A 14,973-nucleotide genomic window follows, 5' to 3' on the forward strand; every position below is an offset into this window, starting at 1 on the left:
ATTTGCACCTTTTATACCTTTGTTGACTTTGTACCAATTTACTACCTCACCAAGATAAATTTGTAGATGGTTTGGCTGGTTACATTTTTTTATATACAGAAGTGCTTCTATTGCTTTTCAAGGAGGGGGACATGCAAATAAGGAAAAAACTATTTAAAAAATAATTTAGAGTACCCAATTCATTTTTTTCCAATTAATTTAATGTAGCCAATTCACCTACCCTGCACATCTTTGGGCTGTGGGGACGAAACCCACGCAAACGCGGGGAGAATGTGCAAACTCCACACGGACAGTGACCAAGAGCCGGGATCGAACCTGGGACCTCGGCGCTGTGAGGCAGCAGTGCTAACCACTACGCCACCATGCTGCCCCTGAGCAACAAACCTTAATTTATAAAGTGCATCTTGAGGCATCCCAAAGGTCATCACAGGGTTAATTACTTGATTTCCCTTTGATTTAAACTGCTGAAGGGCCTTGGGGCACTTTCAGATTAGGCACTGTACTTACACAGTTCAATAGACATTCAGTTGTGGAGATGATATTTATGAAACATGAAACCTCCTTTAACAGTAGCAGCATATTGAAAGTGTCTGGAAATCCCTTTTTTAATTGTCAAGCACCCCAGCATGATGCAATTCATGTCAAAGCAAAGCCCTATTTGTATATGACACGACAATAACACTCCCCTCGTCACCTCCAGTTATTGTTGGGATGAATTGTCTGCTTTATTTCCAAGTTAAGAAAATTATACAGCAAGTTTACACATGGGGATCTGAGATGAGACTGTTTTTGTGCTTTGCCTGCGATAAACAACTCTTTCCACTTCTGGCTGTATGGATCCCATCAGTGTTGTTGGAATATAGCTCTAAGATATTGTGCTTAGCCAGAAATTGTCACAACTCATTTTCCACTTCCATGCAGCTTTCCTACAGCATTTTTTTTGCTCCTCTTGGCTTCTCTGACTGCATACCACATCTATAAATGGACATACTTGAAAAGGAAAACACTACAGGGTTTTAGGGGAAGAGCAGATGATTGGGCCTTTGCAAGAGCCTGTGCAAGCACGAAAGGCCTGAATGGCTTTGTGCTGGCCGATTGATACGCGAGGAAAGCCAGCAAATTACTTAGTCAGTGGCCTTTGTTAATGCTTTTTAAACTTGCAACATGAGTGATGAGTACAACACCAAGAGTGACTTGCCGTTACCTCTTGTCGGTAGGTGCCTGACATAGCGCTAAGTGTAAGTTACCCTAAATGAGTGACTTCGAATTTGCTGATCATGGGTTTGTTGCAATTGCTTTAAATTTGGTACCTTTACTTGGTTTGTTTTGGGGTGGGAAAGGCAATTGTATAGTGAGTGCTTTGAATGCATTTTAAGTCAGTGAGATGCTGATGTGTGAAGATTTTTCCCATTTGAACTAGCCCTTGCTTGGATACAAGTAACTAGCATGGGAAGAGAGAGGGAGAAAGGTGGTGCCAGTGTACTTTTAATGTTACAAAATCTGCTTGCTTTTATTGTGTCAAGCTGAACTATTTTCATTTTCTCTTGTCCTTCAGTAATTCCATGACTATCTTATTGAACTTGTTGAATTTTAGATAACACTTTAAATGAAGATGGTCCAAGAGGTCATTCCACGTTAGCAGTCCGAGACAAAGTGCCGACAAAGACGACATTTCACAAAGAGCCTGTGATATTAGAACTGCCATCATCTGATCATGTTGGACTACAGTACAATCATGCAAGTACCGCACCTCACACACTTGATGGGTTGAACTCTACAGAATTGCCCTCGTATCAAAATTCATTCATCGCCAAGAAGCCTGAAAACTCAGTTTCTAATTTTTCGAATGAAGCCAGTTATGATTTAAAATACAGTGCACCTACTGAGGAAATTGGCCTTTGCAATGTGAAGTTTGTGGATGCTGAGATGGTAGATAGATCTGCAGATTCGATCTGTGAAAGCAAACATATAACCAGTGACTATGAAAATCATGTGCCATCACACACTGACAAACTTCAGAGGGTAAAGCATTACATCAGCATTAACTGTGAAAAGAATTTGTCATTTACGCACCAGAGAAATCTTACAAGTGAAGATGAATTTCATAGTAATTCAACCCTCAGTTGTTTAGTGGGGAGGAGAGCTAATAAAGTGCCTCTTGCGTCCAATAAAAAAGAAAACAGCATGTATGATAAACCTTTGGCTCCCCTAATGGGCATAAAGAATGGGGTTCAGCTTTTTGAAGAACATGCAGCAGATGCTGAAGGCAACATTGAGAAAAGCCGTAGTGAGCTTAAAATTAGATATGAAGACTTCCAAGCAACCCAAAGAGAGAAAACTGTCATTGATCAGCATGAGGCTCAGTACACATTTTTCCCTAGCGTGGTACTTCCCAATTGTCTGAAATGTCCAGAAAAAGCCTTCAACAGGCCGTCTAAACTTCAGAAACAGGATGACCGCAGGCTAAAGCTCAAGTTGAGTAAAAAGAAATCAAATGGGGCCCAGTTGAGAGAAAACCCTACAGCTGCAAAGATGAAAAGTCCCCAATTCACCGAACTGAACTCTTGTAGCAACAGAGTACTGCAAAATGAAGGATCATTGGATCACCTTTCGATAAAGTCTTTAGATAATGGTCTTCATTTGGAATCCCAAATCTTTAACCAGGAAGGATCTCCAGAAAATGGCCTAGAGGGGCAGTCGTTTCGGTTAGCATGCAGTAAGTATACACTCCGAACAAAGCGGAAAGTAAGCTATGAAGCTGAAGACAGTGAACATGGCCAAGGTTCAGAAGTCTTTAAGACCAGTCCAATTCGGCCAGAATGTTCGAAAGCCAACGCTAACAGTGCGGATCGTACTCAGCGATCACGCAAAAGGAGAAGGCTCAACAAGAAGGAACCCCCTGTGATTATAAAATATATTATTATTAACCGATTCAAGGGTAGGAAAAATATGCTGGTTAAGATAGGGAAAGTGGATTCGAATGAAGACCATATTGTGCTTGATGATGATAAACTGCAAAAATATCACAAAATTTCACCATTAAAAGACTGGTGGCCCAAGGTCACTGAACCTCCTCTTGTTATCAAACCTTTTGCAACACCTACACCAAAGAGAGGAAAAAAAGCAAAAGTTCAGTCGAGCTTAAAAAAGCGAGCTGGAAGATTCAAAAAGCTACAAAGAAAGGGGAAACTGAACCTTGCTAGCCAAACCTCAGTAAAAAGAAGTACTTTTACCACAAAGAAAATTGAATTTTCATCACTTTCCCCACCTTCGCCTTGTTACAGTGCCGAGGCTGATGACTGTTCAACAGAATATAAAGACGTAATGTATAAGCTTGGCTTTATGTCCGAGAGATTGCCAAGTCCTTCGAAACCATCGCCACCTCGATGCTGGTCACCAAGTGAAATGCAAGGGGATGGAATGCCATCCATTGAATCAACTGAAGATGACGTACTAGTAAGAGACAGTGACCCCTGTGCTTTGAACAATTCTGACCAGGTGTTGCAAGGCAATAGAAATGGTGGAAAAAAGCAAGGTTTAAAATCCAGGAAAAAGTCTCCCTGCAATGCTGGCACCGCAGCTAAAAAGAGGAGAGTATCCCAGAAAACTAAGCAAGTGACCGAGGATGAAAAAGATGAACAGCAGTTAAAGCAGCGCAAGAAAACAAGGAAAAGATGGACGCGGAAACAAAAGAATACCGTTCCGTACTCTGCTGAAAAGCAGGGAACACTTGAAATTTCAGAAACTCACGAGCAAAAGAGAAGCTCTGAGCTCATCGGCGCTGAACTGAATTCATCCTCTAAAGATAAAGCCATAAATAGGTTTTGTGGAAATTTTGAAAACGTGCACGTTGCAGAATCAGACCCCATTTCTAAGACTGATGAGCAGCCCAACATTCCTCTGAGCATCTGTTCAACAGGGCATCTTCCTTCAACTCAACCCTATTCTGAAGAAATCCAAGGCGATTCTGGGGGTTACTATTGTTCTTTGTTGGAAGCCGATGACAACCCAAACCTGCCTGACTTCTCTTATCCGCCAGGTGAGCAAGTCTCAGACACACTATCCCAATTGGGAACATGTTCTCAGTCTCAGTTACATTCCAGCCTGCCCTTCAGTCTCAGTAAAACTGGTCCTTCTTGCGGACGCTCAGAGTCTATTTACATGTTGGATAACAAAACTCAAATGACGGATAATTTCCAATTGTCAATGGGCACGAGCCTTGTATCACAGGCAGCATTGACCCTTCATCAAGGTGAGCATTGCTTTGATCACTTAACAGCCCCTTCCACAGATCAACCTCCTCCACAGTCTTTACAGTACTCTCACCTGCCAGTTCAGTCAACTGAAGACATGTTCAGACTACAGAGAAACAATCCAATGCAGCAGAGGCCGCAGCTTATGAGCCACACAAAAGCTGGCGGTGGACCACATGTCTCTGAAGCCAGAGAGAGGCAAAATGGAGAGGGCATGCAAATGTATAAATCTGACCAGAAGTCTGCATTTTGTCAATCGGAGCTTGAGATTGATGGCAAAGTAAATTATCCATCCCAATCATTCCAACGATCCAAAGCTCATCAGCAATCAAAACCTACTTTACTTGTTTCTGAAGTAAATCAACATTCACCATATCCACAAACAAATAGTGTCATAGATTTACCTGTAAGGATTTCTACAGTCACAAGTGAAAAGGATGGCCAGGGTCTTAATCTTACTCCATGTAGCCACAATAACTTGGTGAAAAAGGTTTTGGAAAGGGAACAAGAAACTGGCAACATTTTGGATATATCTGATTTCACACCTCCTAGAATAAAGCCGAGATCAGTGTCGGAAACCTTCTTGGAAACAAATATCATGCCTCTAGCTCAGAAATCTGAACTCAATCTAAGGATAGATGGCCAAGTACCTGCTGGTAATGGTCAGTCTAGTCTCACCGTTTTGAGAGAGTTGCTGCAGAAAAGGCAGCAGAAAGCACACCAAGGAAATGTTCAAGCTCCTTCACCAAAAGCACTGTTTCATCGAAGTATTTCTTGCCCAAATGAGCAAAATGAACTCCATAAAAGTTCTGCCAACACAGATTTTTCTGGTTTTCTCCCGGCTGCTCATTCAACATCCCCAAAGGATTTCGGTTCAAAAAAAACCAAAAACCCGAGAAATGCAAAGATTGCACAGAAGAAAGCCAAAACCTCCAAAAGGGATCTCACCAAGAAATCTCATACTTCTCAAACTAAATGTCCCTTTTCTGATGACAGCCCCGTTTTTCATTCAGACGCAGGCTTTGATAGTTACAGCTTTGAGAGTTTATCACCTGAACTCCCCCCATCTTACAATTTTGATATCAATACTGTTGGACAAACCAGATATTGTACCATATATTCTGGGTGTCAATTCATGCCAGCAGCTGAGCAAAATCTGCCTCAGAAGTTTTTGAGTGATGTTCAGGAGTCTGTTCCAGCCCAGGCAATTATGGAGCCTTGTGCTTACAAATCCCAGAGCAGTAAAATGCAACACTCTGATCAAGTACATCAGCCTTCAGAAAATACCGAGTGGGCTAGGTCTGGCTCAATCAGCCCTGACCTGTTTGAAAAGTCCTTTTTAGACGACGGAGACAAATTGAAGCAATTCAATAAAAACTCTGATATGCCAATTCAGAATGTTCTGTCAAGCTCTTCTGAGTCATCTTGTACCCATTTGTCTGGAATGTCAACTTTGGAGCTGAAGGATCAGACCCCTAATCATTGTCATGATTCTTTGGAGAACGAAACCGCCTGTAGCCCTGTGAAGTCATCCATGGGCCAAATAATGCTGCTGGATGAAGGCAGTGGTAGGGAATGTGACAGATCTGATGTTTGTCTGTCTGCCCTTTCAACTGGATCAAGTCCAAATGGAGCTTTGGGATTTATTGGGGAAGACATGGCGGCAATAAACTGTGAAGATCCAGAGCTCTGTGCTTCCAAATACAGCAATGGTTCCCCTGCGACATCTCACAGTTCTCCAGCATCCGTTTGTTCCCCATTACAAACCAAAAACAGCTGTTACATCAGCCGCACATCAGGTGCTCACATTTTAAAGCCTTTAATGTCACCGCCAAGCCGAGAGGAAATAGTGGCAACTCTGTTTGATCATAACCTGGCTGAAACTGTCTACCAAGAACCATTCTGCAGTGATCCTTCAGATGCTCCGGAAAAACCCAGGTGAGAAGTCTATCTGTCCCTCTAGCAATGTAAAACCATGAAAGTATTAACTTACTAAGAGAAGTCCTATTTTTGAATTAAGTGTATGATGCTGCACCATGATCAAAACATTTGTTCAACCTATTTTTTTCTTGGAAATTGATAAAGTTATGACATAATATTTTTCTTGTTTTTGTGCAAATATTGATGCTCTGAAACCGATTCTTCCCAAATAAAACGGGTTCTTTCCAAAAGATATTAAACAGATACAATCTCGCCACCCTCAGAAATGCACTCTTTCAGCAGCTTAGATTAATCCTTAACGATCTGGGATCAAGCTCTGATCTTTTAATCCTTCTGCCAACAAATTTCCTGTTGTCATAATTACTGTATTTTGTTTGTTTAGCAGTTTTATTAATTTTTGCACAAGTAGATTATTTTAGGAAGTAGATTGAATCACCATTTGGCACATTTGAGTCCATGCTAGCTCTGAGCAATTTAGCTATTCCCACTCCCTGCCTTTTCCGTGTAGCCCTGCAATTCTATTTTCCTTCCTGTGAACCATCACTGTATTTGCCTCAACCACTAGGGCAATGTGTCCCAATTGCTGTGTCTTAAAAAAAGAAAGGTTCCTCCGGTTTCATTTGATTCTTTGGCTCATCACCTTCAATTTGTCCTCTGATTTTTGACCCTTCTGACATGGGGAACAACCTTTCTCTCTCTACTCTGTCCAGACCCCTCATGATTTTGAAAATGAAATGAAATGAAAATTGCTTATTGTCACGAGTAGGCTTCAATGAAGTTACTGTGAAAAGCCCCTAGTCGCCACATTCCGGCGCCTGTCCGGGGAGGCTGGTACGGAAATCGAACCGTGCTGCTGGCCTGCTTGGTCTGCTTTAAAAGCCAGCGATTTAGCCGGGTGAGCTAAACCAGCCCCTATCTAATCTCATCTCTCCATGAACAGCCCCGCCTTCTCCCATCTATCCTCAGAACATAAGCTCTTCATCCTGAACCATTCTTGCAAATCTCCGCTGTACCCTCTGTAAAGTTTCATGTTCTTCCTAAAGCACTGTGCTGCAGCAGATACATGGGAATGCTGCCGCCGACAAATTCCCCTCCAAACCCCACACCATCCTGATTTAGAACTACATCGCCATTCGTTCACTTTTGCTGGGTTAAAATCCTGGATTTCCCTAACAGCGCTGTGGGTGTACCTGCATCACATGGACTTCAACGACTCAAGAGGCAGCTCACCATCACCTTCTCAAAGGCAATTGGAGACGGGCGGGTAAATCATGCTGTCCTAGCCAACGACATTCACATCCCATGATGATACCTGCGCTCTAAAGAGACCCAAAATGTGTTTTCTATTGCCAATCATCCAAAAATGCGGCCAGTTTAGTCAGCCTGAAAGATGCATATTCCCTGATTCCAATATAGAAATACTGCAGGAAAATAACACCGATTCAGTGTTATTGTGGGAACTCAGTGTAACAGAATCTAGTCATCCATTAGTATGCAGTACTTGCCAAGTCTCCTTACCCGAACAGGCACTGTAGTCTGGTGACTAGGGGCTTTTCACAGTAACTTCATTGCAGTGTTAATGTACGTCTACTTGTGACAATAATAAAGATTATTATTTTTATTATTCAGTAACTGTAGGCAACTATAGGAAATCAGTCATCCCTAGCAAAGGGATCATTTTGAAATGGGAGGTATTGCTGTTTCTCTCAATGGACACATTTGCTTAAATGCCTGGTGTGGTTACGATGCCATCTCCTATCCAAAGCCAGATAATTCTAATTCTTCATTGCATAGCTTTTATTTAAATTTTGGGCTGCTGTGGATGAATGTTTTTTGTATTTTAAACTCTAACTTTGTCCCATTGCCCCAAATTCATGGATCGAAATCTCACATGAATAGGTATATAACACCTTTTATTGGTTGCGCCGTTGCCACTTCTTTCAGTGGTAGTCTGCGTAAATCTCCTCTTTGGAAGAGGGAGATTGCTCACAGGCAGTGGTTTAATGGAACTGGTCAGAGCAGACATGATCTTGGGGTTGCCACTATGGATTCCTGATGCCAGGAATCCCATGTTTATTATTGTATTTGTTTTATTGTCGCATGTACCAAGGTACATTGAAAAGTATTGTTCGGAGTACAGTGCAGACAGATCATTCCATACATGAAAAAAAAGCAGAGGCATACATAAATACACAATGTAAAATTATAGACACAGGCATCGGGTGAAGCATACAGGAGTGCAGTACTACTCAGTAGAGAAGGTGTGTGAAGAGATCAGTTCAGTCCAAAAGAGGGTCATTAAAGAGTCTGAGAACAGCAGGGAAGAAGCTGTTTTTGAATCTGTTCGTGTGTGTTCTCAGATTTTTGTATCTGTTACCCGATGGAAGAAGTTGGAAGAGTGAGTAAACCGAGTGGGAGGGATCTTTGATTATGCTGCCTGCTTTCTCCAGGCAGCGGGAGGGGTAGACGGAGGCAATGGATGGGAAGGGCCCAATGAAGGGATAGCAATGTCAATCAAGCTCATTTAGTGTCACATAAAGGCAATTATCCTTGAGCCCACCATGAATTAATGGGGCTATTGAAAACCATCCCCCTGCTTTTCCATCATTACTCCTTACTAGCGACCTCCTCCAGCCCACACTACTTGGGTTTCCAGGGATCCCTGGTGAAAACTTCAGCAGTATTGGCAGTGGACACTTGCTGGCCTAATTAGCCAGCAGCTCTTGGGATTGAAGTTTCTGCCTTTGAGGGACCTTGATGGCGTGAAAGACCCCGATGCTGGTTAGTGAAATGCCAGATTGCACAGGAACCCGCGCTGCTGGCCTTGTTCTGCATTACAAGTCAGCAGTTTAGCCCACTGTGCTAAATCAGCCCCATTAACAGCATTATCATGCAGCACTTGCTTATCAATAAATCTGCTCACTGGATGCTCAGTTTGGGTTCCGCTGAGGTCACTCGGCTCCTGGCCTCAATACAGCCTTTAGAGTCATAGATGTTTACAGCATGGAAACAGGCCTTTCGGCCCAGCTTGTCCATGCCGCCCAGTTTCTGTCACTAAGCTAGTCCCACTTGCCCGCATTTGGCCCATGTCCCTCTATACCCATCCTGCCTATGTAACCGTCTGTTTGTTAAAGGAAAAAGTAGTACCTCCCTCTACCACTGCCTCTGGCAGCTCGTTCCAGATGCTCACCACCTTCAAACATGAACAAAAAAGCTGAATTCAAAAAGTTAGGTGAGAATGACTGCCCTTGCACCAAGGTGGCATAGGAAAAAGTATGGCATCAAGGAGCCCTAGAAAAACTCTGGTCCATTGGAATTGGCGGGAAGGGCGGCAGGAGACTCTGATGGAGCCATCCCGGGCATAAAGGAAGATGGTTGTGATGGTCGGAGGTCAATCATCTCCACTCCAGGACATCACTGCCGGAGTTCCTCAGGATAATGTCTCAGGCCCAAACATCTTCAGCTGTTTCATCAATGACCTTTTTTTCATGGAGGGGTGATCGCTGGCTGGGCCAGCATTTATTGACAATCCCTTTTTTTTTCCTTTTTAAATTTAGTGTACCCAATTCTTTTTTTCCAATTAAGGGGCAATTTAGCGTGGCCAATTCACCTACCCTTCAAATCTTTTTGGGTTGTTGGGGTGAGACCCACGCAAACACGGGGAGAATGTGCAAACTCCACATGGACAGTAACCCGGGGCTGGGATTGAACCCGGGTCCTCAGTGCCGTGAGGCAGCAGTGGTTGCCACTGCACCACCGTGCTGCCCTTATTACCAGTCCCTGAGGGCATTTTAAGAGTCGACAGATGCTGTGGGTCTGGAGTCGCAAGTAGGCCAAACTAGGTAAGGACGATCAATTTCTTTCCCTAACGAACGCAAGTCGGGTTTTTACGACAATGAGCAACGATTTCATGGTTATTGCTGAACTTTTTAATTTCATATTTTTATTGAACTCAAATGCCACCATTTGCCATGGTGGAATTCAAACCCAAATCCCCAGAGTATCCCTGGGTCTCCAGATTACTAGTCCAGTGACAATACCACTACGCCACTGCCTCCCCACATCATTAGGTCAGGATTGGCAATATTTGCTGATGTTCAACACCAATCACCATTCGAGACCCCTCAGATATTGAATCAGACCTGGACAATATGGGGCGGGGTGGTGACAGTGGTTAGCACTGCCGTCTCACAGCGCCAGAGACCCGGGTTCAATTCCCCTCTTGGGTCACTGTCTGTGTGGAGTCTGCACATTCTCCCCGTGTCTGCCCACTGGGTGCCCCGGTTTCCTCCCATAGTCTAAAGATGTGCTGGTTAGGTTGGTTGGCCAGGCTAAATTGCCGTTGATGTGCAGGTTAAGCTATAGGGTTACGGGGATAGGGTGGAGTCGACCAGGGAATGTAAATGGGCAGCTCATTCAAAAGGGTCAGCGTAGACTCGATGGGCCAAATGGCCTCCTGCACTGTAAGGCTATACTATCCAGTACTCCCGTCATACCTATGTAATTGACTCTGTTTAAATTGAAGATTCTTGCTTATAATTGGAGTATATCACTTTCAGATTTAATCTGGAATTCACTTGGTACTATGATCACTTTTTCTCCGTGATCTTTAACTGTATTATTAATTAACATTACACAATACCTGATCCTAAATAGCTTCATCCCTAGTTGGTTCCAAAACACTTATTAGACCAAGAAAATGTCTCTCATGTTCTGCAAACTCACTTTTGAGATCACACTGGCCAATTTGATTGTCCCAAGCTTATATGAAGGTTAAAGTCCCCACAATCATTACAATGATTTTGTTACAAGCTCTAGTGATTTCTTGTTTAATGTTCTGTCCAACAGTATAACTACTGCATGATACTTTTACAATAAACTATTTCCAGTGTTACTGGACGATGCCAGGGTTAAGGGAGCCTGTTGAGGAACTTTGGGAGGGAGGACCTAGTTGTTGTCTTTGTCTATGTGGGAACCAATGGCACAAGTAGAACCAGGTGAAGGGAGATTTAGAAAGGTCAAGGCATCAGAGGAGTACAGTAATGTGGTTAAAGACATGCACAATGGGACAGGAATGGACTGAGCTTAACAAAGAACAATACAGCACAGGAACAGGCCCTTTGGCCCTCCAAGCCTATACCGGTCATGATACCACCCTTGGCCAAAACCTTCAGCACTTCCACGTGCCGTGTCCCTCTATACCCATCCTATCCATGTATTTGTCAAAATGCCTTTTGAACGCCGTTAATGTATCTGCTTCTACAACCTTCCCTGGCAATGCATTCCAGGCACTCACCACCCTCTGTTTTTTGCCAGTCTGGCATCTCTGACTTTGTATTTATAAATGTTTCTGGAACATACCTCTCCATTTACCTGAGGAAGGAGCAGTGCTCCGAAAGCTCGCGTTTGAAACAAACCTGTTGGACTTTAACCTGGTGTTGTAAGACTTCTTACTGTGCTCACCCCAGTCCAATGCCAGCATCTCCACATCATAACATCCAGACCAGACAACATCCTGGTAAACCTCCTCTGCACCCTCGCCAAAGCCTCCACATCTTGCTGGTAGTGTGCCGACCAGAATTGTGCGCAATATTCCAAGTGAAGGTTGGGTTAGGTTCTATGCAACTGTAGTATGACTTGCCAGATTTTATACTCGCTGCCCCGTCCAATGAAGTGGAGATGCCGGCGTTGGACTGGGGTGAGCACAGTAAGAAGTCTTACAACACCTGAGGAAGGAGCTGCGCTCCGAAAGCTCGTGTTTGAATCAAACCTGTTGGACTTTAACCTGGTGTTGTAAGACTTCTTACCGTCCAATGAAGGCAAGCATTTTCTGATCTTGCTGTTTCCAATTTCTACCCATAGTGATTCTTTTCATCTTTTTGAGGCAAGATCCGTGTTCTCTATAGTAATAGAAGGACTAACCCAACTCACTTGCGATTCTGTTTTTCCAAATTATTGTGCACCAGGAATATTTATTTTCCAACCTTGTAACCATGTCTTTCCAATGGCAATCAGATCTAAATCATTTACCTCTATCAGGAGTTCATTTGTCTTATTGCTTTGTGTGTTCAGGTAAAGAACTTTAATTTATTTTTTTTAAATTCTGTTCCCTGCAATCACCCTGTTCATTGTGCATTTTTTGTTAACCTCTGACCCTTCCTGTCCCATTGTGCTTATATTTACCAACATTCTAGAATCATAGACTAGAATAGGATTCTTACAGTGCAGAAGGAGACCATTCGGCCCATTGAGCCTGCACCGACCCTCCGAAGGAGCACTCCTCCAACCAGGCCTAATCCCACCTAAACTTCTATTTTTGGACACTAAGGGGCCACCGTGCTGTACTTGTCTGATGCCTTGACCTTTTTTCTTTGGATTTTTAAATCTTCCATCACTTGGTTCTACTTTTCTCATTGGTTCCCACATGACAACAACTGGATCCTCCCGCTCTAAATTCCTGTCAGTCGTGAGGCCCTCTTCAGTTCTGAGATGTCCTGAACATTGGGCAGGCAATACAACTTTCGGACCTCCTGGTGATGGCTCCAGAGAACAGTATCTATCCCCCTCCTATCATTACCACGTTGCCCTTTGGTGCCCTGCTTGAATGGCATTATTCCACTGTGTGCTGGAGCCCATTACCTGCCTGACTTGCACTCATCCCCTCCTGTCCCTGACCAGTGACCAACTCTAAACATCTGCCTAGCCTAATGGGTATGACCACCTCCCAGAATAAAGTGTCCCAGGTAATTTCCCACTCCCTGATGTATCAATGTCTGCAGCTCAGTGATTCTGAGCCAAACCTCCTGAAGCTGCAGGCACTTACTGTGGGCGTGTTTAGCCCTGGATCACGCTGGTGTCCAGGAGCTTCCACAGTCGCAACACCTCACCTCACCTGCCATCTTTCAACGAATTAATTTTCTAATAAACCCTATTACTTCAGTAAGTTTCCCTACTGCCACGACAAAAACCTTGCTACTAATAAAATCTTGGGTACCGATAAATTCTACCAGTTCTTAAAAAGATAAATGAACAAAATATTCAAAATTATTTACCTGGTTTTCTGACATCGCACTTGATTTTTTCTGAATGTGGTCAGTCCACAGGCTGAACCCCACTAGCAGCAGCAGCAACATGTCCATCCACTGTCTCGCCCTCTTCCATGCGGATTTTGAAGCCTCCCTAGAACTGCTCTAAATCTGTCTCTCACCTAGCGTGCTTTTTGAAGTCTGTGGGTCAGCTGGATGGTACTGTGTTGGTAAGGTGCATTGCATCCAGAATGCTAGCAGATTCAGTGTTTGCCCCCTCGTAATCTTTGATTTTGAAAGGCGAGCTCTGGAAGAAACTGTTCCTTCTGGACTATAACGTTGTGATTCTTTGGTTTATTCTCCCTGGTCCTGATATCTGAATATTGATATTTTGACCACTCACTTATAATACAAGGAAGGTGGACTGGGCTGGATATGCCTTCGTTGGCGATCACTTGCTAACGAGTATGATTGTCCATCTAAGGTCATGGGTTTTGTGGGTTCTTGCATGCCGATGAGCCCGATCCTGGATCTGCATCTTCGACCGCACACTTGCCAGGTGTTTCCGGGAGATGGGAATGATACTGATTCTCGGCTTCCTTTTCCCTGTCTCCTCTTGCCATCGGGTGTTCTCTGAGAATTATGTCCCTTGAATCAGGAGGTTCCTCCAAGTAGGTCTCTTCTGAGCAGGGGTCTCCCAGGCGATGTTGCATTTCTTGAGGTAAGCCTTCAGCGTGTCTTTGACGCACTTCCTTGATCCTCCTCTTGTTTTGAAGCCCCCTTTGAGCTGGGCAGAGAAGATTTGCTTTAGCAGTCGGGGCTATGATATCCTAAGAACATAGTAGCCCAGCAAAGCTGGCTATGCAGTGGGCCGCTGAACATAGCTTTGTGCTGGTAAATTTAGTTGGTTAATCTCCTGTAGTTGGCTAACCTCTGCTTAATCTCCCAGATTTTGGTGAGATGTGCGTAGCCCGATAAATTTAAATTGTGAGCACTAAAATCTGGCAGGTAACCTATCTTTGATTTTGTAGTATCCTGTTTGGTGATCAGTACTTTCTATAGACGGCCACAGTGTCATTTTGAGGCATTTACCTTGGTGGTTTTCGAAGAGTGGTGGTGAAAACCCACATTAGGTCTTAGAAAACCTGGAGCAAGTGCTGAAAAATCAACAGGAAATTGATGCTGTAAAAATTTCCAGCGGTCCAATCTAGTTTCTTTTGAATGGGTGAATGCAACACCTCACCCATCATTTCCTGCAAAACAAATATGACCGCAATTGTTTCCCAATTTGGACATTCTGCTTGAGTGCTGGATGCAACATTTTATTTGTAAAGAATGCACCAAAAACGACAAAAAAAAAAGTCTCTGAAGTGAGATGGGTTTTATAAATATTTGCAATCATAACTTTATCTATTCAATTCTTCAAAACGAAGCAAACTCTATCTTCCTTGACTTTAGGGTGGTCATCTCACTGATTAGAATAGTAGAGGTGATCATGGGGCTGGTTTAGCTCACCAGGCTAAATCGCTGGCTTTTAAAGCAGACCAAGCAGGCCAGCAGCACGGTTCAATTCCCGTACCAGCCTCCCCGGACAGGCGGCGAAATGTGGCGACTAGGAGCTTTTCACAGTAACTTCATTGAAGCCTACTCGTGACAATAAGCGATTTTCATTTTCATTTTCATTTCATCTAGAAGTGTCAAACAGTAAGAATTTTTTAAAATCACTCATGCATAAGATGCAGTAGGATGTAACT

At 43.5% G+C, this 14,973-nt stretch overlaps 1 protein-coding gene across 1 annotated transcript in view; it reads left to right on the forward strand.

The window, feature by feature from the left end:
- rev3l (REV3 like, DNA directed polymerase zeta catalytic subunit) overlaps positions 1 to 14,973 on the forward strand; it is a 244,539-nt gene that overhangs the window by 151,236 nt on the left and 78,330 nt on the right. The window contains exon 13 of the mRNA XM_038799147.1: positions 1,595 to 6,191. Coding sequence (XP_038655075.1) covers positions 1,595 to 6,191 — 4,597 coding nt within the window. The remainder of the gene's footprint in view (positions 1 to 1,594; positions 6,192 to 14,973) is intronic.

The sequence above is a fragment of the Scyliorhinus canicula genome, chromosome 6 (assembly GCF_902713615.1).
Source record: "Scyliorhinus canicula chromosome 6, sScyCan1.1, whole genome shotgun sequence".
Taxonomy (NCBI): domain Eukaryota; kingdom Metazoa; phylum Chordata; class Chondrichthyes; order Carcharhiniformes; family Scyliorhinidae; genus Scyliorhinus; species Scyliorhinus canicula.